The 27,854-nt window shown below is 44.5% G+C and overlaps 1 protein-coding gene across 8 annotated transcripts; it reads left to right on the top strand.

Annotated features, from left to right (window-relative positions):
• LOC146342265 (up-regulator of cell proliferation-like) lies at positions 1 to 27,193 on the top strand. Of its 8 annotated transcripts, none has more exons than XM_084806030.1 (6): positions 3 to 91; positions 1,480 to 1,671; positions 5,405 to 5,697; positions 13,041 to 13,175; positions 14,102 to 14,161; positions 20,754 to 27,193. In XM_084806030.1, exons 3-6 carry the CDS (start codon positions 5,427 to 5,429, stop codon positions 25,454 to 25,456), a joined length of 5,169 nt encoding a protein of 1,722 aa, XP_084662156.1. In that variant the 5' UTR covers positions 3 to 91; positions 1,480 to 1,671; positions 5,405 to 5,426; the 3' UTR covers positions 25,457 to 27,193. The 8 variants fall into 8 exon arrangements, 7 of the variants coding, with proteins under 7 accessions (XP_084662155.1, XP_084662156.1, XP_084662160.1 ...); XR_014783936.1 differs by lacking the exon at positions 1,480 to 1,671 and having other exon boundaries at positions 8 to 91; positions 20,754 to 26,238; positions 26,432 to 27,193; XM_084806032.1 differs by lacking the exon at positions 1,480 to 1,671 and adding an exon at positions 2,472 to 2,540 and having other exon boundaries at positions 73 to 91.
• Positions 27,194 to 27,854: the final 661 nt, after the last annotated feature.

Genomic DNA, 27,854 nt, shown 5'->3' with positions numbered 1-27,854 from the left:
TCTCTAGAATGAGACCCATCTCATTTCAGTTATCGACGACTAGGCAGTTTTCGTGCTGTCCTTCTTTATCCCTGCTGCAGAGGAGACCTGGGTAAGTTGCTACTAACCTCCATGAGTTGGACGGGTGACAAAGGATCAGGGAGGGTATTAACTGAAAGGGGGAATCTCAAAGCGACAAGCTCCTAGTTCTGCATTCTCCAATGTCTCCTGATTGTCTTCCAGCTGCATTTCCTTTTGGGGTACAAAGCCAGAGGTGTTTGTTATCTTTTTTTTCATTTATTACTTAATGCCCAGTAATCGATCTGTTTCCCCAAGGAGCTTTGATAATATAGGTATGAGTAACACACACACACACACACATCAACTATCTGTATTTGTTCTGACCTCAAAAAATAATGGCATTTTGTTTTTTGCAACCGAAAGGGCTATAAACAAGTGACTGGCTTTTTAAACGAAAATAATAATTGAGGATGCAGACAAGCTGGAGAGGGTTCCGAGGAGGGCAACAAAAATGCCAGGGGACTGGAAACAAAGCCCTATGAGGAGAGACTGAAGGAACTGGGCATGTTTAGCCTTGAGAAGAGAAGACTGAGGGGAGATAGGATAGCGCTCTTCAGGTACTTGAAAGGTTGTCACAGAGAGGAAGGCCAGGATCTCGTCTCCATCATCCCAGAGTGCAGGACACAGAATAATGGGCTCAAGTAACAGGAAGCCAGATTCCAGCTGAACATCAGGGAAAACCTCTTGACTGTTACAGCAATACGACACTGGAGCCAATTCCCTAGGGATGTGGTGGGCTCTCTCATGCTGGAGGCAATCATGATGAGGCTGGACAGCCATCTGTGAGGGATGCTCTGACTTGGATTACTGCATTGAGCAGGGGGTTGGACTCGATGGTCTTGTAGGCCCCTGCCAACCCTACTATTCTATGATTCTATGATTTTATGAATATATATATATGGTTAAGTGGGTGTGTACAGACTGGTTTTCCTGACCCAGAAAATCAAAATGTTTTGGCCTCATTGCTCTGGGTTCCCAAAATAAACGATGCTTTAAAGTAGGAGGAAAGAAAGGGAGAGAATGGTGAGCTTTTGGGATGTCACAGTCTTTTTAATAATTGTTGTATATTACCTAGTTATGTGAAAAGTGATCAGTAATACAAAACATTATTAAGTAAGACCACTCTTTTTTTAGTGTACCTAGAGTGGCCAACTTTTTAATGACAAGGCTCCTGTGCAGTTAATAGCTGTGCAACATGCAGAAATTCAGCAGGTGAAGCTTTTCCCAGTGTGCAAATATAATAATGGGGGAAAATGTTACTACTCCCTGAATTTCCCACTGTTCATGCCAGTATTAGAGGTATCGGGAGCTGTGCTAGAAGAAAAATTGGCACCCTCGCTCAAGGTTACCGTCCTTGTAGTGGGAGAAAGCAGGAAATATCTGAGAGGTAAACCAACACTTATTTGTTTTGAATCACAGGAGCTAGCTCTGCACAGCATTCGGGGTGTGTGCTCTTTTCTTCACGGACCAATTCCAGTTGCCTGGCCTTGGCAGAGATGGAATAAGAGGTTGGGTAGGGCGTGGTTCGAAAGGCTTTCAAGGACTCACATGAGCAGTGAGACTTGCTATCTTCCCTTCGAGCCCCAGAGGTTTTGTAGCATCACTGGGAAGGTAATTGTTATGGTGAATACAACACATAACAGAATCATGTTGTATAACAAGCTAGAGACTCGTAGCCCACATTTTGGCTGGCGAAATCCAACACGCCCCATCACCACAGGCTGCCTCTGATTTTGGGAGTTGCAGTCCAACACATCTGGAGGGCACCAGGTTGGGGAAGGTGGCTTTTGCCTGTCTCTGTCCTGGTTTGTATATTTGTGTCAGCAGCTGTTGCCTAGTGCCCACCCCTGGCCTAGTGGGAAGGGTGGGTGGGTCCTTATTCTACACCATACATCTCAAAGAACATGTAAGGTAAGTGCACAGCAACTCCTGAGGAGAAAAATTGCATGAAAAGAGCAACCATACTTGTGAAGGAGTACCCGGTGGCTGGGTTTACACAGCACAACAGCCCACAGTCAACCCATACTGAAAGTTGAGTGTGGATTGAACTGTGACTTGTCGTTGAACCGTGGCTTGTCATTGAGTTGTCATTGAACTGTGGATTGTTGTGTTGTATGAACTCAGCCACACTAACAAACCATGATTTGTTAATCATGAACAGCCCACAAAGAGAACCCATGGTTGGTTGATGGATTGTGAATTGTGGGTTGTTTGTGGTTAACAAACCATGGTTAGCATGGCTGGGTTCACATAACACAACAACCCATGTTTCAACAAAAACCCATGGTTCAACAGCTGTCAGGAGCACCCTAGCTGCCTCTTGCAGTCCCCATCAATAGCCAACTCAGGACACAGACAACGAGGACTTCTTTCTGAGACTTTATTCCTTTATTCCTTTATGACTCTTTCAGAATACCAATCACTAGCGACAAAGCAAGGAACAGTACTGGGGAAAGATAGCAGAGTAGCCTAAGCTCCAGGTAAGGCAGCTGGTCCCCATTTGAAGGAGAATCACGGGAAGACCCTGAACTTATGGGCTAGGGAGAGATCCTCCCTCTTTCTCTTAGGTCCTCGGGACACGACCATTGTTTGCGCGCCAAACGAGTGCTACGCCTCCTTTCTGCGTCCTCCATCTGTCGTCGCTCCCTGCATCTGTGCCGAGCGTCCAACAAGCCACCCTCCAGCGCTCTCTCACTGGCAGGGTCTCTATCTATCCCAGGAATGCTGGCAGGAGGAATCTCTGCCAGCTGCTGTGCCTGTGAGAGATGAGCGAGCTCCTCTCCCACGGATTGCTGTTCCTCCTCAGAATCAGAACTGCTCTGGGGCTCTATGGGCTCAGTTTCCACCCTGACATCAACAACCTACACTCAACCCATACTCAACCTTGACTGTGGGTTGAGTGTGGGTTGTCATAGTGGTGCCTTCTCAGGGGGATGGCAGAAGATGGAAGGCAGCCAATGTACCAACCAGGTCTTTATCTACTCTCCTGCTTCTTTCTTTCTCTCTCTCTCTCTCTCTCTCTCTCTCTCCCCCCTTGCTTATCTCTATGCCCTTCCTCCTGATGTATGCCTGTTTAAGGTGAGACTTCACTGCCACAAGGAAAACAAAATATTAAGATACTGACAGGTCCCTGTCTTTAGGTAGATGGGATCATGTAATATAGAATAGAATTTCCACCCTCCACCCCTTACAGAGGTTCTGTGCCTCGCAAGACAGGCAGAAATTCAGCAGGTAACAGTTTTTCCCATCACTTCATCTCCATGTGAAATAGTGGGGAGCTACACCTGTTGATTTCTGGCTATCATGCAGCTGTTTGGGCCAGGAATAGCTCCTTAGCACTTGGTTGTGGAAAAACACCTTGATGGTCAACATCCTGAAGTGGAGCCACACCCAGGGTTGTGATGGTTATTTGGAATCTGTTAGGGTTGTTGTTACCCAGTTTAAAAAATCTTAAATTGAGTGATCATATAGGGTTTTATTAATTCATTGATTAAATCTGCATATGAATAAATTCTGAAGAGGGGAAACCATTCTTTCTGTGTGTGTGTGTGTGTGGTGTTGTTGTTGTTCAGTCGTTCAGTCGTGTCCGACTCTTCGTGACCCCATGAATCATAGCACGCCAGGCCTTCCTGTCCTGTGCTCTCTCCCGGAGCGTGCTCAAGTCCATATTCATTGCATCAGTGATGCTATCTAGCCATCACATCCTCTGTCGTCCCCTTCTCCTTTTGCCTTCAGTCTGTGTGTGTGTGTGTGTATCTATATCTATATCTATATCTATATATATGAATGAAAGGTAGACTTAACAACAGAGTATTCAGAAATATATATTTTAAGCTAAACATTTTGGCTTCTGCCCTCATCAGTAGCTGTGCTGTTAAATGGATATCAGGCATGGCAATTTGGAATGCCTGGAGATAAAAGTTCCTTAGGAGAAAAGACAGAGATATGAGTGGTATAATGGCTACGAATTGTCCTGATATCCATTTAACAGTCGAACTCCTGATGAGGGTGGAAGCTGAAACGTTTAGCTTAAAATATATTTTTGAATACTCTGTTGTTAGTCTTTCTATCTTTCTTATACATTTTACCTTAAGACAGATGGCATCCACAGTGGATCCAGAGCTGGCTTGTTGCTTTGCTGTTGTGCCGCTTTACACCAATCTCTCTCTCTCTCATCCCACTCTTCAACCAAAAAAAGCTCCCAGAATAGCTTACAAAGATTAATAATGACAACTGTTTTCCAGCAGGCACATCTTAGAAGAGGCATTCCTTCCTCTAAGAGAGAGAGGAGATGGAATGCCTCTTCGAAGATGGTGCTTTTCAGACACAAGTGTTTTAATAGGCATTTAATTTTTAAAGATCTGCCCATTTATTCATTGGCACCTCTTTTAAAAGATCAAAAGCTTTTAAAAATCAAATAATCTAACCCACCAGTTGTTAAAAGCTAGGATCTCTACAAAAGAAAAGGCTCCCTTCCCCTCACTTGCCCTCCTGCACTGCATGTACAAACATGGCTTGTTCATATCTGGTGGCGTGCGTTACAGTTGTACAGCACAGAGTGGGATGACAGTTACTCAACATTGAAATATAGGGCTTCTTCACACGGAGCTTTTATCCTGCTATCGAGATTGGTTACTTACGGAAGTTTGCGGGCCCTTTAGATGATGTCGTCAACCTCCAGGGTGTCTCCTGCACTAAATGGCCTTTATTCCATTTTTTAAAAGAACAGAGATAATGAGCTATCAAATTACCCTGCTTGAGTTCTGCTTGCATTCCCACAGTGAAAAAGGAAAAGTCACAATAAGAGGAGCTGGACCAATGAAACATATGGAAGACTCAGATAAGGGGGAGAAGGAAGGGGAAAGGAGGGGGGAAGGAAGCGCATGTAAAGGGAGTCTGTTCTGATCCTGCATTTAAAATGGAAGCAGAAAGCCCCATTTTAAATGCAGGATTTTAGGCTGGTGTGGAGATGCTCATAGTCTTGGAGAGGGGTGTTGAACCTCTTTCAGCCTGAGGGACGAATTCCATTTTGGAGAAGCTCTTGACAGCCGCATTCTGGTGGTGGGTGGGGCCAATAGCAAAAGGGGCGGAGCCAAAATATCAAACATACCAGCATAGCTTTAGCTTAAAGCGCTTATAGCCAGTAACTGAGCCTTAGGAGAGGCATGTCAACCTTTTCAGATGGGGACAAACTGCACCAAAGCTGGGAAACCACCAAGCGATTGGTCGTCAGTGGAGAGGGGATGGGTCCTAGGGAAGGAATGTGGTCTTCTGGGGATCCGGGGACAGTCAGAGGTTCTGCACCCCTGGTGTAATACCAACAGATCTGGGTTTTTTCCCCAAGGACAGTGGCTACTGCCTCAGCCATGGCCTTTGAGACGATCCGGAGAGGCCGCGAGAAGCTCATCTCCTTCCTCGAAAGAGCACCTGATTTCATCTTGGATGATGTGGCCTCCCAGGGCTTCATCTCCACAGATGATTACGAGGCTTTGGATAAACTGCAGAGTCCAAAGGAGAAGATGCGAAAACTGTTGGTTAAGATCCAGCTCAAAGGCGAACAGACCTGCCAGCAGTTCCTGGAAGGCATACGGAGCCTCCTTCCAGATTTGCCTCCTCAGTTATGGCCTCCGGCAAGTTGTGAGTTAATGTTTTGTAGTACTCCCAGTTTTCTGGGATTTGGTTATCCAGTTCTCCTGATTCACTGTGACCTTTACAATGCTGCATATTAATGAATGATATTTTTAACTGATCCGGGGGATGTTTTTGTCTTTGAAATCTTGCTGACTGCTCTGCTTTAAAAAAAGAAGAAGTGTCGAACGCAGCCTTGATTTTACTGCATTATAATTATAATTATTATTAATCGTGAATGCCGCACCTTAACTGTGCAGTGTTTTATGGCCTTATATTTCTGTCCTTGCAACACACCTATGAGTGTAGGCCACTATTATCCCCATTTCACAGATGGAGTAACTGCGACTTAATAGCACCTGGCGAGTTCAGAGCTTAGGTGGGGTCAAGGCTTAATATGAGCCAGGCCTCAGCCCCTGAACTTCTTCAGTAGGAGGACCCAAACATGGTACACTGAATGAGTAAGAAGGAAGAGGATGTTCCTGAAAATTGGAAGAGGGCCACTGAGGAACTGTAGCCAGTCTTCATATATCTGGGGACAGATGTATGGTTTGAAAACCAGGACCTATTTTTATTTACAGTGCTTTCCCAATCTCTCTGCCCATCTTTAGGCTGGCTGCAAATGCTAGTGGGTTGGGTTGGAGATCATCTTGGAGTAAGAATTACACCAATGAGTTCCATCCTGCTACTAAGAGGAAAGTTGGGGTCTAGTGAGTTAGAGCAGGTGTGTAAGAGTCCATTCCTGCTCTTACTAGGTAACTTAGGGCACAGTCCTATCGAATGCGGCCTTGCTGCTTGGAAGCCCCTGAACTTGAAGGCTTCTGAGTTTCCTATGCCCTGCCAGGCTGAGGCTGACAGGGTGGGAGGAATGGCAGAGGCGATTTTTACCGCCCTGTCCTCTTTTCTCCTGTATTTTTGCTAGATGGACTTTTTAGCCTGTTTAGCAAGGGTGCGTCGCAGGAGGAGGGAAGGAGGTTGGAGGAAGCTCAGGATAACTCATATCCTGACCTCTGCGATCTCCTCTCCTCCCACCTGAACGCTCCCGTTCCTGAGACTCCGAAGTTGCTTTTCCGACCTCGGAGAGACAGCCGAGGCGGCTCTCTCCACGCCAGCTGCAAGGGGGAGGGGCCTGGGATCAGTTCTAATTTTCCCCAGGATAATCACTTTCCTTTAATTCTGGTGACTCAGCCCAACAGCAAGCAGAGAATTTCCTGTTTTTGACCCCACAACAAGGACCTACTTCCTGCCTCTGTGGCTTGTAAAAGTATTACTAAACACTCCATCCCCCACTTCCATGGGCTGTGGTAAGAAGTTTGAGGGCAGCGGGTTTAAATTTCATTTAGCCACAAGCACACTGGAGACTTCAATGGTGTTTTTGTAATATCTGTACTATTTACAAATCATACATGCAAAGTGCAGTGGAACTGAAATGCCTCCTCCTGCTGATGGGGAAGCCACTGATCCTGCCTACGTGGGATGCCCAAGTCACGAGAGCCCCACCCCTGCCTCTTCTTCCAGTTCGTTTACCCTCGCATCTCTGTCCGACTCCAGTTCAAACTGCCAGTTGCTCTGTATTCTCTCCTCTCACCAGATTCCTGGTCTCAGCTTCTGACCCCCACAGGCACATTGCCTGTTTGACTGTTAGCAAGCATTTGACCTAAGAGAGGGTGGTCTCTAGAAGTCATAATGAAGAGAGGGGGAAGCATTAATGAGGAGTGTGTCATGTTTTAGTTGCTTGATCTCCCAGCCCCGCAGCCCCTGACAAGCAAGCAGCCTTTCCCAGCCTGGTGCACTCCAGATGTGTTAGACTACAACTCCCAGTCTCCAGGCTGAAATAAGCCATTCATACACATCTTTTCAGACTCTTTCACCACCAATGTTGCCCCCACCCCCAGGCAATGACATTTCGACTGCATCCGCACAGCATGCTAACCCACGCTGCTGGTTATTTTTCTCAACAAGCCACCTTGAGAACCAAGAGTTTTTGTTGGGTTGTTCAGGGTGGTTAACAAGCTGCACTGCATGGTTAACATGCCACCCTGCAAAAAGTGTCCTGGGTTCAGACAACACGCTAACCCACAGTTCAACAAACAACCCAAAGTTCAACAACAACCCACACTCAACTACTGGGGGGGATCTCCATGGCAACGGGTTGAGTTTGCTCTCCACTTCACTGCACTTTTTACTGGAGTCGAGTCTGCTCCGTCTGGGGACACGTGGGGCTTGACAGCCCAGGTTATCCCAAAGCTAGCCCGGGGCTCTCAGCAGGTCACACAGCAGTTTACCGCGAATTGCTTGGATGCCTGCCAGGTGGAGTCTCATCCACGTCAGCACTTAGAGAGCCTGTTCCCTCCCTCCCACACCCTCCCACTGTCACCTTGTTCCGCCCTTTCTGCTTTCTCAGGCCAGTGTGTGTTAGTGCCTGCCTCCCCAACCTGTGCCCGATTCCCCCCCGCCATTTTTTTTTATTACTATTCCTCTAAACCCACAATAGCAGGTATAGGTACTCCTGTACAAATGTGCTATTTTGTGATAGTGCTATGGGGGTATAGGTATTGCTACACAAATGCACTATTTCACTATAGCGTGATAGGGATATCTTTTAAATGTGCAGTTGTGGGTTCCCCAGTAACTACCTCGGGGACCGCAATCTCGCTGAAATGGCGGAAACATTGGGGAAATACAGGTGGGGAAAACATTGGGGAAACACCCCTTGACCGTGGTCAGTGAGGTCACAGCCAGGTGAAAGACACACCCCTGGGCAGGGCTATCATGCTGGAATTAAATGCGGAGGGTTGGTGCACACCACAACAGAAGAGCAGCCAAGCCGAATTAAGGAAAAGAACTGGACTAAAAGTAGTCTCAGAAAAAAATGTTTTTTGGTGCAAAACTCCAGGGTGGCTGTGCCTCAAACACATCATGTGCCCCAAACAACCTCCAAACGCAGCAACCGTGCAGCAAATTGCTCGTGGAGATGCCCCCTGGGTGTGGGCTAGCTTGTTCTGTGAACAGCCCCTGTGTGTGTGTTTCAGTTTTCAGGGGGCTGGGGGGTGAGACCCTTTGCCCTTGACGAGGGATGCAGTCCACCTGGAGTCCTAATCCAACTCTCTAGGGTTTTCCAGAAGCCATGGCCCCATCCCCCTGGCCACACCCCCGTTCGCGCCTGACCACCAACCATTTGGTGTTTCCCTGTTTTTGCACTCCCCCCCCCCATTCTAAACGGTTGGAATACCACTCCTAAGGGCATTGGTTACTGGCAGTCAGAGCTTTAAGCTAAAATATGCTGGTATTTTTGGTATTTTGGCCCTGCCCCATTTTGTCTTTGGACCCATGGGCCACCAGAATATGACCTCTGAGAGCTTCTCCAAAATTGAATTCAGCCCTCAAGCTGAAAGAGGTTCACACCCCTTGTCCCTCACAAATGTGGACTCAGGCTGTCTAGTACCATAGTAAAACAATAAAATAAAATTTTCAATCGCTTCCATTTCATTAGGTTTAACTTACGTTGGCTACGTTTACAACTCTTGTTAATAAACTTCCCAAATGCAGTGTGTTCATTTTTAGTCACTTCTTTTACGTCTGGTAATTCCAGTCCTTCAATAGATATAGTTGTTAAGTCATCCATAGGATCAGGCAGGAGGTGACTTCTTTTAGAACATATATTTGGTAGAAAAAAGAACACTGAACTATAGTTGTTGTGCCAGGAACAAATGTCTACTTAGTTAATTCCAGCAAACATAGCGCCAAGATTGGTTTGAAATGAAATGACAGCACTGTGCCTGATTTTGGGGGGTGGGTGGGGGGTGTTCAGAGAACTTAGAGAGATAGGACACTCCCTGTCCACCATGAGGTCTAGAATCTTGTTTTTTAAAAAAATAAACACTGAATTCCCGTTCCCAAAGTGGAGTCATAACTGGGACTTTTGTCACTATAATACAGTAGATTCTATAATACAGTAGATTATAGAAAAACTAATAATATTTTATTCAGTGCTATCAATCTCTACAGTGCTTTACATACTAACATAAACAAAACAATTAGATTTTTGCTTTAAGGAGGTTAAAGAATGGCACTGGCTGCCTATTAGCTACTGAGCCACATACAAGGTGATGTTATTATCATATAAAGCCCTAAAGAACTTGGGACCAGGACACCTAGCGGACCGCCTTCCCTTATATATAGCCAGACAACATTTAAGATCTTCAGAGGAAGTCTTGCTGGTCATTCCAAAACGAACAGAAGGTTGGCATGAAGTGGCACCCACGCTCTGGAAAATCATCCCTCATGCAGCTCGGGAGGCAGAAATGTAACATCTTTTAAACGCCTCCTGAAAACACACCATTTCACACAGGCTTTCCCTGGGCTGTAACTGCAGCTGGGTTTTATTTTGGTTTTATGTGGTACTTTTAAACTTTTAAAAGTTTTATATTATGTCTTATTAAGTTGCATTTTATGGTTTTAATTGTGCACAGCCTGGAGATCCTTGGCTATTAAGCAGTATAAAAATCTAATTAATTTAATAAATAGAATATAATATATTGACAGTGGAGGAGACAACAGGAAGAAGAATGGAACAAGAGATGCAAGGAATGAATTATGAGCACATTCAGCGTCATCATGTACTTTAGGCTTAAACATAATTTGGGATGTTTAAGAGCAAAGAGGATCTGACCTGTTCTGCATATGACCCTGAGAGGAACCAACTGTCCCTTGATAATTTGAGCAATACTTACATTTTTGGTTCCTCCTGATGAAATATTGGTGATTTTTTTTCCCCTCTGAGATTTCACCACCCCCTGATCATGAACTCTGGACACAATTTGTCACCTTTTTTTTGTTTGTTTTTTTGCATAATGCTGAGTTGCTTAAGATTTGCATTTGTTCCCCTTTTTCTTTTAGAGTTTTAATTTTCAGCTTTCACCCACCCTTATTTTTGGTCATCAGTTCTTAAATTTCAACAACAACAGCTTCCTTTGTTGCAATTTATTCATAGAAATTCATTTTCCAAATTAGTAGCCATGCACTAATTGCAGCCAAAAATAACAATCGGTCTTGTGGTCCCTTAAAGACTCTTCCTCAGCAGTGAATAATTACAGCCACCACATATCTGTTATTTTAGAGAAGTGTCTTTGCCCCCAGATCAAGTTTGATCAAGCGTCTGATCCAGCTTCTTCCCCCTCCCATCGTGTTCAACCTGTCTTTAAGAAAAAAAGAAGAAAGTAACTATGGTGGCTTCCACACTAGCCGTTTAGTCTGAAATAGACACCCTTTGGGTCAGGCTTGACAGAGAATCCAGGCAACATCATTCCTGACCCGTTGCATTCCAGAGTCTTCCATGTTGCCCTCATGTCTTCTTTTCAGATGAGAAGTGTGGCCATTTAAAAGACTGGTGGGAGATTCAGGACAGATAAAAGAAAGTACTTCTTCACCCAGCAAATAGTCAAACTATGGAATTCACTACCACAAGACATAGTGATGGCAACCAATTTGGATGGCTTTCAAAGGGGTTTAGGCAAATTCCTGGAGGAAAAGGCTATCAGTAAGTCCTGATGGCTATGTGCTACCTCCAGGCTCTTCTTATGTTCCTAAAATGCAACTGTGATGTTGTTGAGGCTTTTTGAGGCTCATCATTGCTCCCCAGAAGCTGCTGTTATCCTTGCTGGGTGGGAAAGGATCAGGTGCTTATATTGGGCCTGTATTTCCTCTTTTCCCTCAGTGGAGCTAAAAGCAGCTGGTTGGGGTTTTGATTGGGGAAGACAATGTGGGAGGGAAAGGGGTCATCACCACCTTCCCAGTGTCACTGCTCTGATCAAAACTGGAGGACTCTCCCCCCTCACAGCTGCATAATTTTCTTATTTTTAAAAAAAAATTGGGGGGGCTTATCATGGATTGGGCCTAAAAAGCCCATTGCCAACATTTCATGAAACAGTACCCAGGATGGAGGTAGGAGACAGGCTGAATTCCCAGTGGTGAAGATCGCTGGAGGTCAACAAGGACTGAGAGCAGATATAGCCATCAACCTAGTGGTGCCCCCAAGTGCACCTCTTTAATTTTTACGAGTAAACGGTTGCCGTTCACTCCTATTGGGAAAAGTAAACTGCTGTACTTCAGAACACTTGTATAGAGGTCAAAGACTCTCCTCTGTCCCTGATCCTAAGGGTACAATCCTATCAACTGTGCCCTCGCTGCTCAGAAGTCCCCAAATTCGGAGGCTTCTGAGTTTTCTATGCCTTGCCAGGCTGAAGCCAACAGGGTGGGAGGAATGGCAGAGGTGATCTTCTCCTCCTGGTCCTCTGAACTTTTGATTTTTTTGCTAGATGGGCTTTTCAGCCTGTCTAGCAAGGGTGCTTTGGAGGGGTGGGGAGGAGGCTCAGGATAACTCGTATCCTGGCCTGTCCAGTCTCCTCCCCTCTCTGCCCACCAGAACACCCCCATTCTTGAAGCTCTGAGGTTGCTTTTCTGACCTCAGAGAGGCAGCCAGCGCGGTTCTGTTTGTGCTGGCTGCAAGAAGGAGGGGTCTGGGGGTGGATCTCCAGCTCTCCCTTCCCAGGTTGGAGTGCTGTTTCCGGCCTCGGAGGAGTGTTGCGAGCCATCATATGGTCCCTGGGATGCTCTCCCAGGGACCATAGGATAGCTCTTGGAGAGAGCAATTCTATGCCCCCTAGACAGCATCTGGGGGACCATAGGATTGTTTGGTTTCTGGGATCCAACACCAGAAACAGGGCTCTGACCTCGAAGCCCAGAAATCATGGTTCCCGCCCCCTTGGAGCCGTCGTGTGAAACAGAGCATGGAGGTGGGGAAAAGGGGGTGGTCCCGGGGATGGTAGGGGGAGGAGACCACCAAAGCTGCTTTATGCAGCTTTGTATCGGTTCTCCAGGTGCCTTCCCTCCCACTCCCTGAAGCCACGGCTAGATGGACGAAATCTTCCGTCTAGCCAAACTGCAGGGTGGCTGGAGCATAGAGGAGAGGGTCCCTGCATAGGATAGTGGGAAGCCTCCGATTTCAGAGGCTGGTGACTATCCGGATAGGATTGTGCCCTAACTGGCTTAACCCTCACTGACAGGAATCCCACAGTAGGATGCAATATGTCTCTGTATTGAGACATATTTCATAGCCCCGCCCTTGCAGTATATAAGCTCACACACTATATTTTGCTTGTTAATAAATGTCAGTTTCTGAAAGCTAGAAGTTTGCATGGAAGGGCCGCTGAAAAGATTCATACAATTTACTGTCAAGATTCTTGCAGATGCTACAAGAGTGTGTGGGGCAGGGGGAAAGAACTTCTTTTCAGCGTGGGGAGGATGAGGCAACTGAACAGAACAGTTCTTAATTCTGAATGTCTTTTTGTTAGCTTGCTCCCCTACAGAATGCTCAGATCGAAATAGAGCTTGTAACCTAAATCCTGCTCAGGTTTTGGAGGAGAATAGGCCAGAAAATCCAGATATTGTAGTTCCCTCTGTGCTGAATGAAAGCAAGAACCCAGAAGGTATTCCCTGTACAATATCACTAACTAATTATAAACGCCTAATTAATTTTTGCTGATGCTCCAGAACAGCAATATCGCTACACTGAGACTTCAGAGCTCATAACTCAACTGTATAAACCCTTTACTCTCTTACAGTTAGGGCCATAACGCTGCCTTCATTTTTCTCATAAACCTTGAGAGGTTGAAACCACATTAAAATGAAAACGTGGGAGTTCTCAGGGTGCAAAGCTGCATTCAGTCCACATCATACGAAGAACATGCATCTTGTATGTTCTGAATCACTACATGAAAATCTGTATCCTCCACCCAATTTCTAGGTCAGGTTGGGAAACCTATGGCCTTCAGATGTTGTTGGACTCCAGCTCCCATCAACCTCAGCCAGAATGGCCAATGATCAGGGATGGTGGGAGTTGTAGTCTAGCAACATCTGGAGAGCCACACCTGGCTTAGCCCTGTGCAGGCTTTTCTCCATCTGTCTCCTTGTACGTTTACCTTCCCAATCAACCTGAAGCACACAACCTAAGAATTCAATCCTATGTATGTCTACTCAGAAGTAACTTCCATTGATTTCAGTGGGGCTTTCTCCTAGGTAAGTGGATATAGGATTGCAACCTAAACCCTGAAGTTTCATCCCATCAAACTGATCTTTAATTCCCCCACAGGAGCTGTGCGTTAAGCACTCCCTCCCTAATTGACTCTTCCCCCCACCCAGCATTTAGAATGTTCCTGAACATTCTGGAATATCACTGCACCCCAGTTTTTGGTGTGGAGAGGATGTCCCTGACATCCAAACATTGATAATTAGTTCCTGTTCCGTGTGTAATCTACCCCTTGTCATGATATTCTGATGCCTTGAAAAATGAGTTTTACTAATTTTCCACTTAATCTTCTCTTGTTGTCTTTTTCTTCTTTACACAAACAACTAGAAAATGTATCCAGCACACAAGAGACTGTACCAGAAGTGATGGAGGAAGACACTTCTGTAGGTAAGGATTTCACAGTTGCTGTTTTCACCTGGAATTTTTTTAACGTTACAATATGTAAACAAGGAGAAGAATCTAAGAAGAGCCCTGATGGATCAGACCAGTTTGGTCCAACAGCTTGTTTCCTGCAGAAGCCAATGAGATGCCTCTGGGAAGCCCATGTGCAGAACATGAAGGCAATAGCCCTGCTCCGCTCCTGTTCCCAGAAACCCCTGGAGGTAGCATATAGCCATCATGAACAATAGCCATCAATAGCCTTAACTTCCATGAATCTGCCTAGTCCCCATTTCAGGCCATCTAAGATGGTGGCCTTCACCAAATCTTGTGGCAGCAAATTCCATAGGTTAAGTATAAGCTCTGTAAAACAACAACTTCCTTTTGTCTATCCTTCATCTTCCACTATTCAACTTCCTTGGATGACCCCAGATTCAAGTATTATGAGAAACTTCTGTCTATCCAACTTTCTCCACACCATGGACAACGGGTAGGTGACATGCAGCCTGTCGGACACATGCATGCCCCCCATGGCCCTTTTTGTGGCTGCTGTTGTGTTCCACTGCTGAAATCGTGCTGAATTTCTTGCTGCATCAGCAGCATTCACAAGCTGTCACTTACTCTGTCCCCTAATTCTTCTCACTATCTCTCTCCTAACTCAACTCCCTCTTCCTGACAGTTCTCCTCCTGACTTTCTCCAACTGCCACTAACTTCACCCAACATGGTCTCAGCTGTCCATCATTCCTCCACACACACATGAATAAATGGCAGGCAAGGGTTGTTCTGGGGTGAGGGCTTCACTCTACTGGACTGGTCATGCGTTCTTTTATTTAGACGAGTGCTTTTCCCATAATGAAGAACATGTTCAGCAAAATAATACAAGAAAAATACTATTATTTCTAATGCCCCTGTGCTAACTAGATGTTTGTACATAAATCAAATGGAAAGATTCATAGGTCCAGTCCCCATGCTTACACTCAGGGCTGAACTACATCTTTCCAACCCTGGGTTTTCTTGTAACACTAATGTCCTGGACTAGAATGCATGTACAGGGGAGAATTGGCAAGCAGGAGAGGGTGGTGGTAAACCCCAGTTCCCTAGTTCTCCCCTGAAAAGCCACTTTCCTGGTGGTTTTCATTCCTCTGCCCCCATCTAAACAGGAAGTGGGGGAAATTGTCTTGGTAGGTGCGGGGGCATCTGCATGCAAGAATCTCCAAGCTTGGGAAGGGTTAAGCACCCCTCCTGCTCTTTCTCCAGTCTCCCCTGCAAGTGTCCCCACGTTCCGTTAGTGAATGGGTACGTGGGACGACACATTTGCCACAGAATCTAGTTCTAACTAAATCTGCAAGGGAAGTGAAGTGGAGGGGAAAAGCGGAGGAGGATTAATTTGAGAATGCCAGAGTGAAGAGATTGGGGTTTGGGGTGTTTTAATACGCCAAGGTAAGGAGCCAAATGGGATGTCGGGAAGTAAAGGGAGAGTGAGCATAGTTGGGTAATGGCGAATGTAATGTTGGGTTTGTGGAGAAGTGTGCCAGAGGAGCAAAGAGTGACAAGGGGCAGCGGGAAAGGAAGAAGAACAGACAAAGGAGGGGGAAGGAGGGTATTCTAGCTTTCTGCTATGTGTTCCATGTTACCTCAAAAGGGTTACAGCAGTTTGTCCAGTGATTCAAATGATAACAGCCACAAAATGTGACACACAACTCCTGTTTGGTTTAGTCAACGCAGATGGAAGCCTAGTACCTAAATTACAAAACTCCTAGGAGTGAATTCCCCACTTTATCAACAGGCAAACGAAGTTGCCTCGTACTTAACGAAATCCAGGAAGTTCTGAGAGCTGAAGTGCTATCAGAGTGGTTGGTTCTGTGTTTGGGGAACACTTGCATAGCCTAATCTTGTTTCTGGTCTTTGGGATGCAGAGTTGAGAGGGTTTTTTTTTTTAATAAAAAAATTAAAAAAAATTTTAATTTTAAAAAAATTAAAAAAATTTTTAATGCTAGTGTGCCTTCTGAACTGGTAATATCCTGGCTCTGGTCCAAAGTTTACTATAATTTGTCAATTCCGTGTACAAGTTGTTAGCCCTCCCCCTTAAAAGGCTAAGGGTGCAATCCTATGGATGTTTAGACAGAATAAGTCCTACAACTCCCAGCATGGCTGGCTGTGGAATGCTGGGAGTTGTAGGGCTTTTTCCTGTCTAAACATCCATAGGATTGCACCCTTAGTTGCTTGCTTGCTTATTTGTTTGTTTGTTTGTTTATTTATATACTGCCCAATAGCCGAAGCTCTCAGGGCGGTTCACAAAAATTAAAACCACAAAGTGCAACATAAACCTATGAAGATGATGTTAAGAGTTAAAAGCCATCTTGGTTTGCACCAAACTAGTGAGCTACTAATATTGCTAAACAAACATCTTACAGCAAGAAATGTATCTTATCTGATCTCTGGCAAGCTGCATGTTTGGCCAAGTGTCTTAATGCTGGAGACGGGGGAGCTTCTTCCTCAACTTAGCTGCTGGGGGCAGCATATTTTCATGTTCTGACTGGATACCATAGCTTTATGGGACATGAGTAAAGGATTGGCGTCATCGCCTGTGGTGGGCTTGATGCTTAAGATAGCTCATGTTCCCTTTTTCTATAAGAGACTGCTGTTCTTTGGTTCAGGGAAAAGATTAACATAACGAAAGCAAGAACAGAACAAAACAGATTTGAATCCACTTTGTAGCGCTGCAGTGTGGCAAATGAAAACAGACCTATCTAGTAGTTAGTACTTAATCTAGATCAGGGGCGGGCAACCTTTTTTCTGTTGAGGGCCACACTCCCTTGTGGGTAATTTGTTGGGGGCCACATATCATTGCTGGATGGGGCAAAAGCCAGTGGTGGGTAGGGCCAGAGCCAAAAGTGGGTCAACCCCTTTTCTCTTCTTCCACCCTCTTTTCTCTCTTGCTCCTCCTTCCAACTCAGTAGGCTGCCAGGGAAGGGACAGGTCTGTCTTGCCAGAGGTCTGAACTGATCTCACTCTTTTGAAATTAGGCTGAAGGCCACAAGAAGTTAGGCTGAGGGCTGCAGTTTGCTCACCCCTGATCTGTAGGGTGGATGAAATCCCCATATTTTCTCCGCCCCCCCCCCCCCTCCGGGGCCTATTCAGATAAGGATTCACATGGACATACTCTTTATGAACAGGGACTTTTCTTTCAGCACCACTCCTGTACATGGGCCAAAACTACGCATTTTATTAAATATTCCCTTCTCAAAAAAACGGCCCCCATTTTGCCCAGAACGTGTTGCTTTGCAGTCATCACCACCTTCAGGGATATATCGCAGTGGGGATGGGGAGGTGAATTTTGGCAGGAAACCAGTGTGGGGCCCTGAACCAGATTAATGCAGCCAGGTTTACTGGTGACTTTAGAAGCATCATTGGGAAGGTGTATCTCCTCAAGTGTTAATGAACTTTTTACTTCCAAGAATTAACCAATCCATTAGTGACAAACTTCTTTGCATCATTTCCAAGGATACTTTCCACTACTCACAATCTCACAACACACACAGAACTAATCACATCTATTACTAATCACTTACAGTTAGCATACACAGATTCTTATGAATAGCGCTCCTGTGAAATACAATGCTTATTAACAATACACATTACATTCATACTCTGTGACACCTTGCTGTTGGGTAAACTGCTGGGTTGTTTAGTCCCTGAACAACCCAGTGGTCCATTTTCAGAGATCACACTGCACAACCTACAAAGCAGCTGGTTGTAGGTTGTGTGGCAAAGTGGAAGAGGTGGGCTGGGTTGTCATTACATGCGAACAGCCCCAGTCACTCTTGTGGCTTCTCACAGGAAATTAAGTATGAAAGCTGACAGTTGTTTTACTCAGGGCAGCCATTTTGGTTGAGGGTGGACAACAGCTTCAGGCCTTGTCCTTTTTTAGTGAGTAACAGTCAAATCCTTTCTGAAAGTTTAAATTGGCTTTCGGCTTATTTCTATCCTTTGCACAAGGGAGGCTCCGGGTTAGGGAAAGCTGTTTCCCTGTGTACAAGAAGAGACCTCCATTCTAAACTTCTCTCTCTTTTCTTTTCTCCTTTTGAATTTGAAAGAAACATAATATGACTTTCTGGCTTTGAGGGTCTTTCTGTGGTTCATTCAGAAATAAGGAATGTGACACACCAAGGCTATTATATATTGAGAAACAGACAGGATTCCTCCCACCCTCAAACTATATTTTATTGTTCTGGAATTACTCTGGGGATTGTGGGTGAGCCTTATAAGGGCAAACCCCCACTTCCCTGAGCAGTGAGAAGTGGCACCCAGGTTTGAGAAGAGCCTTGTGCAAGGTGCCTTCTGGGAAGCCCCTCTCCTCAGGCTTGGTCTGGTGCCGGTCCCTCCCTGTCTGCCCTGCTTTTTTTTTTTTAACTTTGTGGTGGCAGCAGCAAGCTCCCTAACCACTCTGTGCACCCCCAAAGGCAGTGTCTTGATTGGTTCAACTTGCTGCCACTCTCACACTTGGGGAAATACTTTAAACTAAAATGGCACACAACTGCAGGTTCAGCCAGCCGGCACTCTACTTCCCTTTGCAGTGTGCCATGGCTTGCCATCACCACCTGCCTGGGAGCCATTTGGGGGCGCCTGTGCCCTGTGGTTCCGCACTAGCAGTGTCACCGTACCCAGGTTTTGGTTCCTTTGAGGAGAGAGTAGTGAAGACATGTGGCATTTTGCTTTATTTACCAATAAACAGGTAGCACATGGGTGGAAGCAAATAGGCGCTCTTACCAGGTAGCAGTTCTGCTATCCCACATCACATGGCTGCCCCCTCCCACAAGACACTTTGCACCCCATGCAATGTTTCTCTGTGTGCATGTGCTTTTGGCTATTCCAGAACCGCTGTTTCTTCTTCTTCTTCTTCTAACTCACACCCACAGCTGCCCTCTTCTCATAGCTGGGAAGTGGGGAGAGGATATGCCTTCCCTAAATTCTGATGGCTTTTCCATTCAAGACACTCAGGTGAGATCTTTCTGTTAAAAAAAACTAGCTCTTATAAAATGACATCCATTAGCCATTAAGGACACTTAAGCAGCCATCTCCTGAACAAAAGGAATGGTGGGCCAGTTGCCATGACATGAAGTGGAATTCTGTGGGCACTCTGGTCATGTCTGGGGTGGGATCTCTTACAGAGATTTATTTATTTATTTATTTATTTATTTATTTATCATTCATTCATTCATTCATTCATTCATTCATTTCAAATATTCATGAGCCCCACCTCACCCTACATTTCCCAGGGTTCTTTGTGTGAAGCCAAAATACTTAAAACTGGCATGCAGGGTTGAAGACAACTGGCACAGTCGATGCCTGACAGAACCCAGAAGGGAGACAGAGCAGAACTTCCAGCGGTCAAGGGGAAGGAGTCCATTGCTTCTTGTCTCTTCTGTTACTAGCAGAAATGTGATATAATGTCGAAAATTTGTATTACCAGTAGTGCATCCAGTTTATAGATTTAACATTTTCAAAAAATTCTAAAATTTTAAATTGTTAATCCACATTCCCTCATTTGAGGTTTGGCCTGTTCCTGATTGGTTCTGGCTCAGCTTATAAGTGGCATTGCAGTAAACTCTTCTTTGTGAATGAAGCTGGTGTTTTATACCGAAACGTTCCACATTTTAAAATCTGTTTATACTTGTGTGTGTGTGCACATGCATGTGTTTAAAACTGTTTAAAGCTATAAAATTTAAAATTTTGGAATTAAAAGAAAATCTATAAAAAATTATAAACTGGATGTGCTACTGGTGGTCATTTGTTTTGTTTTTGGAGTGCTGTATCATGCCCATCACATCACCTGCATATCAGTTGATTAGAAATTTGTATTATTCAAACTCGTTGCAGAATGTAGCTTTTCTTAGGACACATACATTACCTTGGGGAGAATTTTATTTGCAAGTGCAGTATGTGCATAGAATCCATACCGTTTGTCTGAATATCTTGTATGTTCTTTGTTTTAAGCGCACATCAATAGTTATGGGAACTTAATTTATTTTGTTTGGAGGATTAGTGGATCAATCCTGATCCTGTCTAGAAACCATTTTTGATCCTCCTTTCCCCACCCTCCTCTGCTTGCAGGAAGACTAGCTGTTGACTGCCGTATCAATGGTCAGAGAAAATTACAAGTGGTGCCCGAAGCAAAATGTTGGTGCCTATCCAAACCTTTCAACAGGAATGCTCCTGAGGCCCCCACCCCACCTCACAACGTTTTCTGCTTTTCTTTTCCTACTGACACTCAACATTCCATGGCTACTGAGCAAGCTCATTGTTCATGGGCTGTTTTGGAGGGGAGGGTGGGAATGGCCCTGGAAAAGGCAGATACTTCCATGTTGTCTCTCAGTGACCCTATTTGGCTACATAGCTATTGGCATCCACCGCTTGAATTTGCTGTTGGAGGGAGTGATTGGTTCACTTTATTAATAACTCTTTGACACCCATTTGAAAGGTGCTTGTCACTCCTTCTTCCCCAACCCCAACTTTCTTCCCTCCTCTGCAAATTTGCCTACTTCTTCCAATAAATGTTCCTGCTTCGTGGGGAGTAATGGTTTCCTTCCTTTTCTGTAGAGATACCTTTCCTGGCAAAGTTGGGACTCAACAAGCGAAACTGCAGAAAACTCAGCATGGGAGAAATCCTGGAAATCGACTCGGAAAGTCTCAAACCCTTGGTTCCTCAGAAGCTAGAAGATCTACCTTGGTACTTCTTGAGGAAACTGATGGCCCTCAATGGGACAGCCAGGAACACTGGCCTTCTGTCAAAGGCAGAGGAAGATTCATCTGGGGATGAGGAGGGGGATGTGGGAGATGAGATGTTTTCTCTGAGGGAAATGGACACTGGAGATTCTGTGAACCCCCTAGATGTCCTTTGTGCCATCCTGCTTTGCTCTGATAGCTTCCTTCAGCAGGAGATCTTGCTCAAAATGTCCATGTGCCAGTTTGCCCTCCCTTTGATCTTACCTCCCCTTGACACCCCCAAATGTACCCTCATCCTCTGGGCCATGAGGGACATTGTGAAAAAATGGAGGCCCCATTCCCTAGCTGAGAGCAGAGGCTTCAGAGAGGAGAGCCTGGTGCTTCTTTCCATGCCAACCATTTCCTTTGTGCGGATAGGAAATTGCAGTCTCTCCAAATCAAAACTTCTTAATGAGGTGCTCAGCTCCCCTCAACACCATCACAATTTCTTTGTACACCATGATGCAGACTGTGGGAATATTCCTCGAGAGATTAGTGATGGGCTTGTGGAAATTTCCTGGTATTTTCCTGGGGGGAAGGAAAACTCTGATCTTTTCCCTGAGCCTGTAGCAATAACAAACCTGCGTGGAAACATCGAGTCACACTGGCTGCAGTTCAGCTTTTTAACAGAGGTGTCCTCAGCTGTGTTCATTCTTGCTGAGAACATTTCTAGTGCAGAATATGATATGCTATTGACTCTTCAGAGATCAGCATCTAAATACTACATTATCTTGAATGCTGAAGATGGGAAATGGAAGGAAACACTGGGGTTCCTTAACAAGCTAGCTCCAGTGTTGAACCTGAACAAATCGCAGCTGTTGGTGAAAGAAAAGAGCCAAAATACCACAGAATTTGTGAAGAAGCTTCGATCAACCATGAAGAACATCTTGAACTCCCATCAAAAAGTGGTAAATATGGAAGAAATGGCATGCATATGCCAAGAACTGGGGATCCAGACAGATGAGGATACTAAGGCCTGTCGGAATGGGACTCTACATGCCAAGGAAATTGTTGAAGAAATAGAAGATGTTGCAAACTACAAGAAGGAAATGCTGAAACTCCAGGGGGACTTGTGGAAAAACGTGGCCAAAGTGGAGAAAGAGCTGTGCAGGATGAAAGGACAAGCTGACATACCAACAGAAAATTACAAATCTCAGTTAAGAGAGAAATGGATAGAATTACGTGTACAGCAAAATCAATGTGACCTTACTAATGGGATAACAAAATTTATTAATGGAATACATCATCTTTGCTCAGTGGAGAAACACTACTTTCTGAAATGGATGAAGTTCAGCTTAGATCGTGTTGCGAGGTCAAACTTCTTAAGATTACGGGAAGAATATAAAGAGAAATGTCACACCACATCAAGAAATGATCCACAACTATTAGCCCAGCTGGATGAATTAATTTCCATCAGTTCCTTAGGGGTGGAACACTTCATGCGTGAATTGGGGCAGTTTTATGAAGCAGAATACATGATGGTGAAGGAAGGTAACATGGCAAAGAATGTAAGGCAATTTGTCCACCTACCAGGGATAGCTGCTGACCTGATGCTGGAAGGATTTCCAGTGGAGCTGGTTGATGGAGATGCATCTAACATCCCTCTGCAATGGGTAATTGATGTTCTGACTGAGCTTCATGCCAAGCTTGGTGGGAAATCCAGGATGCGGGTTCTGACTGTTCTTGGTGTACAGAGCACTGGCAAATCCACCCTTCTCAATACCATGTTTGGACTTCAGTTTGCGGTCAGCAGTGGCCGATGTACACGAGGAGCATTCATGACCCTCCTTAGAGTCACAGAGAAGTTTCAGAAAGAAATTGGTTGTGATTTCATTCTTGTGATAGACACGGAAGGTTTGAAAGCTCCTGAGCTGGCTAAATTGGAGGATAGCTATGAACATGACAATGAGCTGGCCACTCTAGTGATTGGACTCAGTGACATAACTATAGTAAACTTGGCCATGGAGAATGCCACCGAAATGAAGGACATCTTGCAAATTGTAGTCCATGCATTTTTGAGGATGGAGGAAATTGGGCACAAACCCAATTGCCAATTTGTGCATCAGAATGTCAGTGATGTTTCCGCCCATGATCAGAACATGAGGGACAGAAAGCATCTTCTGGAACAGCTCAATGAAATGACCAAAGTGGCAGCAAGGATGGAAAAACAGTGCAGGGAAGTGTCCTTTTCAGATATTATGGTCTATGACCCAGAAAAACACAACTGGTACATTCCTGGCTTGTGGCATGGAGTCCCACCCATGGCTCCTGTAAATATGGGATACAGCGAGAGTGTATCAGAGTTGAAAAGGTATCTGTTTGAGTTCATGAGAACCTGTTCACAAAACAGACCCCCTAGAGACATTCCCCAGTTTGTTGAATGGGTGAAGAGCCTGTGGAATGCTGTAAAACATGAAAACTTTATCTTCAGCTTTCGTAACAGTCTTGTAGCTGATGCTTATAACCAACTCTCAGTTAAGTATTCAGATTGGGAATGGGATTTCCGGAAGGAGATCCACCTCTGGATGTCCAGAGCTGATACCTCAATTCAGAATCAATCCCTAGAAGATCTAGAAGCTGATGCATTAAATAAATTAAAGTTTGAAGCTTATCAGAAATTGCATGATGGAGAGCAAAAAATGTTACAATGCATACAGAGCTATTTTGAGAGTGATGAAAAAAGCTTGCACCTGATCGAGAAGTATAGAGAAGAATTCATCAGAAGTGTGAAGTTTCTTCGGAGCCAGCTGGAGAGTTATTTAATTAACAAATGTCAGGAAGCTGTTCTTGTACATAAGGGGCAAAGTAAAATAGACAGCCTGCAGGCCAAATACTTTAAAACCATAGAAGGGAAGGTGAACAAGCTCTTGGAAGAGTGTAAACAGAAAGAAGACAAACTGACTCCTAAAAAACTGAAAAAAGAGTTTGAGAAAATGTGGCAGGAAACCTTGGAAGAGTTGCCATCGCATAGTTTAACTCATCGACAAATTCATGTAGATGTATTCCATCAGCTCAGAAAAGATTTGGAATGTCGGGGCAGCTTGGCCAATCAGATCTTCCAGAAGGCATTCTGCAAATCAGACTGTAGAAGGACACTTTTCACCATGAAAAATGAATATCTAGAAACTTCACTTATAGGAATACTGAAGGGTCTATTCAAGGATTATCTAGGTGAAGCGGAGAATGCTGCCATAGGCCTGATTGATGTGTGTAGGAAATATGTTACAGAGAAAGGCAGTGTGAAACGGGACTATGATGAAACATATTGCCGGGAACTGTTGAGGATAATCAATGAGCGACTTAAAGAAAAGGATTTTCAGAAACTTCATACTACCATTCACTTTGAAGTGGATCTTAAATGCTACATCCTGAAACAGGCAGCTGATGCTTTTCAGAAAATGCATGATGAGTTCTTCAAGGCAAATGATCCTCAACAACGTCTGGGAAACCTGAAATCTCAGTATTTCTCCATCTTCCAAGACCTTTACTATGAGAAGGATGCTTGTCAGAACAGAGCCAAGGATTTTTGTGATCTGTGTCTGAGACCCGCTCTTGTGGATTACTGCAACAAGAGACTTGGAGTAGAAATAGTCGATGATGTTCTCAGTAGTGGGCAATCCATTCAGTATGGCAGTCGGAGCTTCTTTCAGTTCACAGTGCAGAAGTCATTGCTAGAAAAGGGAAATGTTGATGACTTTGTGAAGTACATAAAGCACTATGAAGATTTTGTGAAATCTTGGATACAAGCACACATGTTGGACCATTACAGGCAGAGAGGAGAGGGTTTAGCAGTCTTGGAGAGAAGAATCCTATCTGCTGTGATAAAAAAAGCAAAAGAGGCTCTGGACAGCTCTGCAAACCAAACTCCAACTTTGTCTGAATTCTTGGAGTGTTTCTGCCAAGAAATGAGTGAAGAACTTGTCATTTCCAAGGACTCCCTAGATGTCATCCTGTTCAACAACGTTTCCAGCGTTAGACCTTTCTCAGATGAGGTACAGAGATATATCCCTGAGGTAATAGAAGGAATCCTTTTGGAGCATCTTAAGATGAACATTGAGACAATCTTTTCAAACATCCCGTTCAAGCCCCAGGATGAGATCTTCAAGCGGGTCTTTGGCTGTGGGAAGCAGTGTCCCTTCTGCCAAGTCCCCTGTGAAGCTGGAGGTGAAAATCACAAGGAACATTTTGCATCTATCCATCGACCTCAAGGATTAGGAATGTGTAGAGATTATGAAACAAACAAACTTATCCATTCCTTATGCTCCTCCGATGTCATGTCAAATATCTATTTCAGAAATGTGGACACAGGTGGAAAATGGCATCCCTATAAAGACTATCGCCAGTACTATCCTGACTGGCGCATCCAGCCTGATGCCAGCATGACGGCCTCGGACTACTGGAAGTTTGTGTTTGAGAAGTTCAATCAGCAGTTTGCTAATCGTTATCATGTTCTCCCTGCTGATCTTCCTAAGGGCTGGAATACAATCACCGAGAAGCAAGCACTGGAAAGCATCCAAGAAGCCTTTAACATGAAATAATTAATGGTGATTGGCTGCCACTTTCAACTTTGCACCCAAGTGCCTGATGAGGAGATGGAAATACTATCTGTCTGTTGTAAATACCAACCTATTGTTAAGGGTCCTTTTTAACATGCAGCATTATTGGCATTGTTTGCAGTAGCTTATATCGTGTTTATTGGATACTTTAAGGGCAAACGGCCAATGCTCTTGCATACTGCCATGCAGCAAATATAGCAACTTTACATTAGAATCTGCACGCTACATGCAAAACTTAAATGTATTTAGAATCTTAACGTAAATGCAAGCTCAGTCTTCCAGTGGCGGAACACCTGGATGTCCTAAATTCACATCTGTACTTTAAAAAGGAGTGCTGTCTGGTTTACAAATCCTGTCGCCAGTGCCTTGCTCTTCTTTTCGTCAGGTTCTTTCCCCTTGGTTGCACGTATTCAATAAATTCCTAATTTTATAGAGCCCAGCCTGCTTGCAATAACTTGGCCATATATTACCGTTTTAGCAACCTTTCTCCTCCTCCCCCACCCTCCTCCAGTTAAAAAATGGGAGTAATATTGATCTGCTTTCACAGGGTTGTTCTGATGATGGACAAAAATAGAGAATATAGCTCACCTTCCACATAGAAGGTGCTATAGAAATGATTAACATTATGAGTCTTTACTTCTTTACAAGAGAGGTAGTAGGACATATGTCTATCTGGTGGTTCCCCTCCTGCACCCATATTTTGCTGTGGAAGCCCCGTAATCCCTAAAGAGAAGAAGCTGGTGAGGAAGCAGCTCTCTGCATGTGTTTACAAGTGTCCACGTTACAGAATATGTTCCAAGTCCGAATTAAATAGGTCTGTAGCCAGAAATGTTGTGGCGAGGGGCCCCTATGCATACATAGATAGTGTGCATGGATGAGTACAGAACAGCCAAAACCTAGTTATTCAACTGTATAAAATAAGATTAACATAATTTCTAAAAATAAGTGCCTAGTAAGTTTTACAAGTGCCTTTTGCCTTCCATTGGCCCAAATCCTGGAAGACAGGACTGGGTTTACTTCTCAGGAAGTGATAGGGTTAGGATAATCCTTGCTTTTCTTTATGTCTTTGTGAAAATAAAAGGGATACATTGCCTGTGGGGAAACAGTGTCCATTCTGTAATGTCTCCGGTGAAGCTGGATGTGACAGTGTAGTGGGACATTCCAGAAGACCATTGTGATCACGAGGAGGCTGACAGTAGTGTATAACAATGGTTCCCCCACGGTCAAATCTCCATGCCGGAGTGTCTCCTTTTGCTCATCCTCTGGGCCTGAACTTTCTCCTGGCTCTCGGGAGAGTTTAGGGAGGATGTTCCAGACAAGATAACCAGGTATAAGGGATAAACTAATCAGAGATGCCAGTTGTAGGATGTATATGACCTTGAAATGAAGTGTCCACAAGGTAGTCTGCCAAATCTGTAAGAATGTAGCCAAATCATGGTGCAGCTAATAATTAGTGAAGTGAGCATAACTTGATTGGAACCTATGATATACTGTATAAAAAGCCCCAAGGGAGCTCATAACGATGAACCTCTCTGTGGGTAAGTATCGTGATACGCACCATGGCTGAAGGGCCCTGGAGCACATCTGTTGCTGTAGTGGGGTTTTCCAGTAACTGAATGGACGCAAGTTTTCTGTACCTGCCTGTTCCTTTCCATGTTTTCTTTGCTGTTAATATCTTACCTCTCCCTCTAAATAAAATCTGGAAAAGGAACCAAGTGATTATTGCCTTGTCTGAATCCTAAAAGAACCCCTGCCTCTGGCGGAACAGATAGTCACAAGGAACACTGCATCAGTCCATCGACCTCTTAAGGTTAGAAATCATAGAACAAGCAGGCCAATATGTTCCTCTGACATTTTGTGTGAATGTTTTAGTAATGTAGATACTGGTGGAGAATAGCATTCCTGTAGAGATTTCCAGAGGGTTAACCATATTGGTTGCAGCAAAAACAACAGAGTCTTCTTGTAATTTAAAGACACAGAATTGTTGTAGCATAAGCTTAGGGTGCCAGGCGAGCCTCTCTGGGAAGGACACCTTCCTTCTAATTTCTGTACTGCCCAATAGCCCAAATTCTTTGGGTGGTTCACAAAAATTGAAGCCATAAAATACAACAAGATAAGACAATATAAATTCATTCCAAGTTTAAAACAGAGAAAACCAAAGTAAAAACCAGAGTCAAAGCCAGCAGCAATGTAAAGATCTAAAAACACAATAGCATTAAAAAAACAAAACTGAAGGACTAAGAAGACTAGGAGAATAAAAAGGTCTTCACCTGGGGTTAAAAAACCCACAATGGAGGTGCCAGGTGGGCCTTTCTGGGAAGGGCATTCCAAGACCAGGGTGCCACCACTGCCTGCAAAGTCCCTCTCCTTAGTAGCCAGC

The sequence above is a fragment of the Heloderma suspectum genome, chromosome 6 (assembly GCF_057233095.1).
Source record: "Heloderma suspectum isolate Gila_16-S chromosome 6, 16-S_ref, whole genome shotgun sequence".
Lineage (NCBI taxonomy): Eukaryota > Metazoa > Chordata > Lepidosauria > Squamata > Helodermatidae > Heloderma > Heloderma suspectum.
The sequence above is the reverse complement of the archived record's forward strand: the minus strand, read 5'-3'. Positions and strand labels throughout refer to the sequence as shown.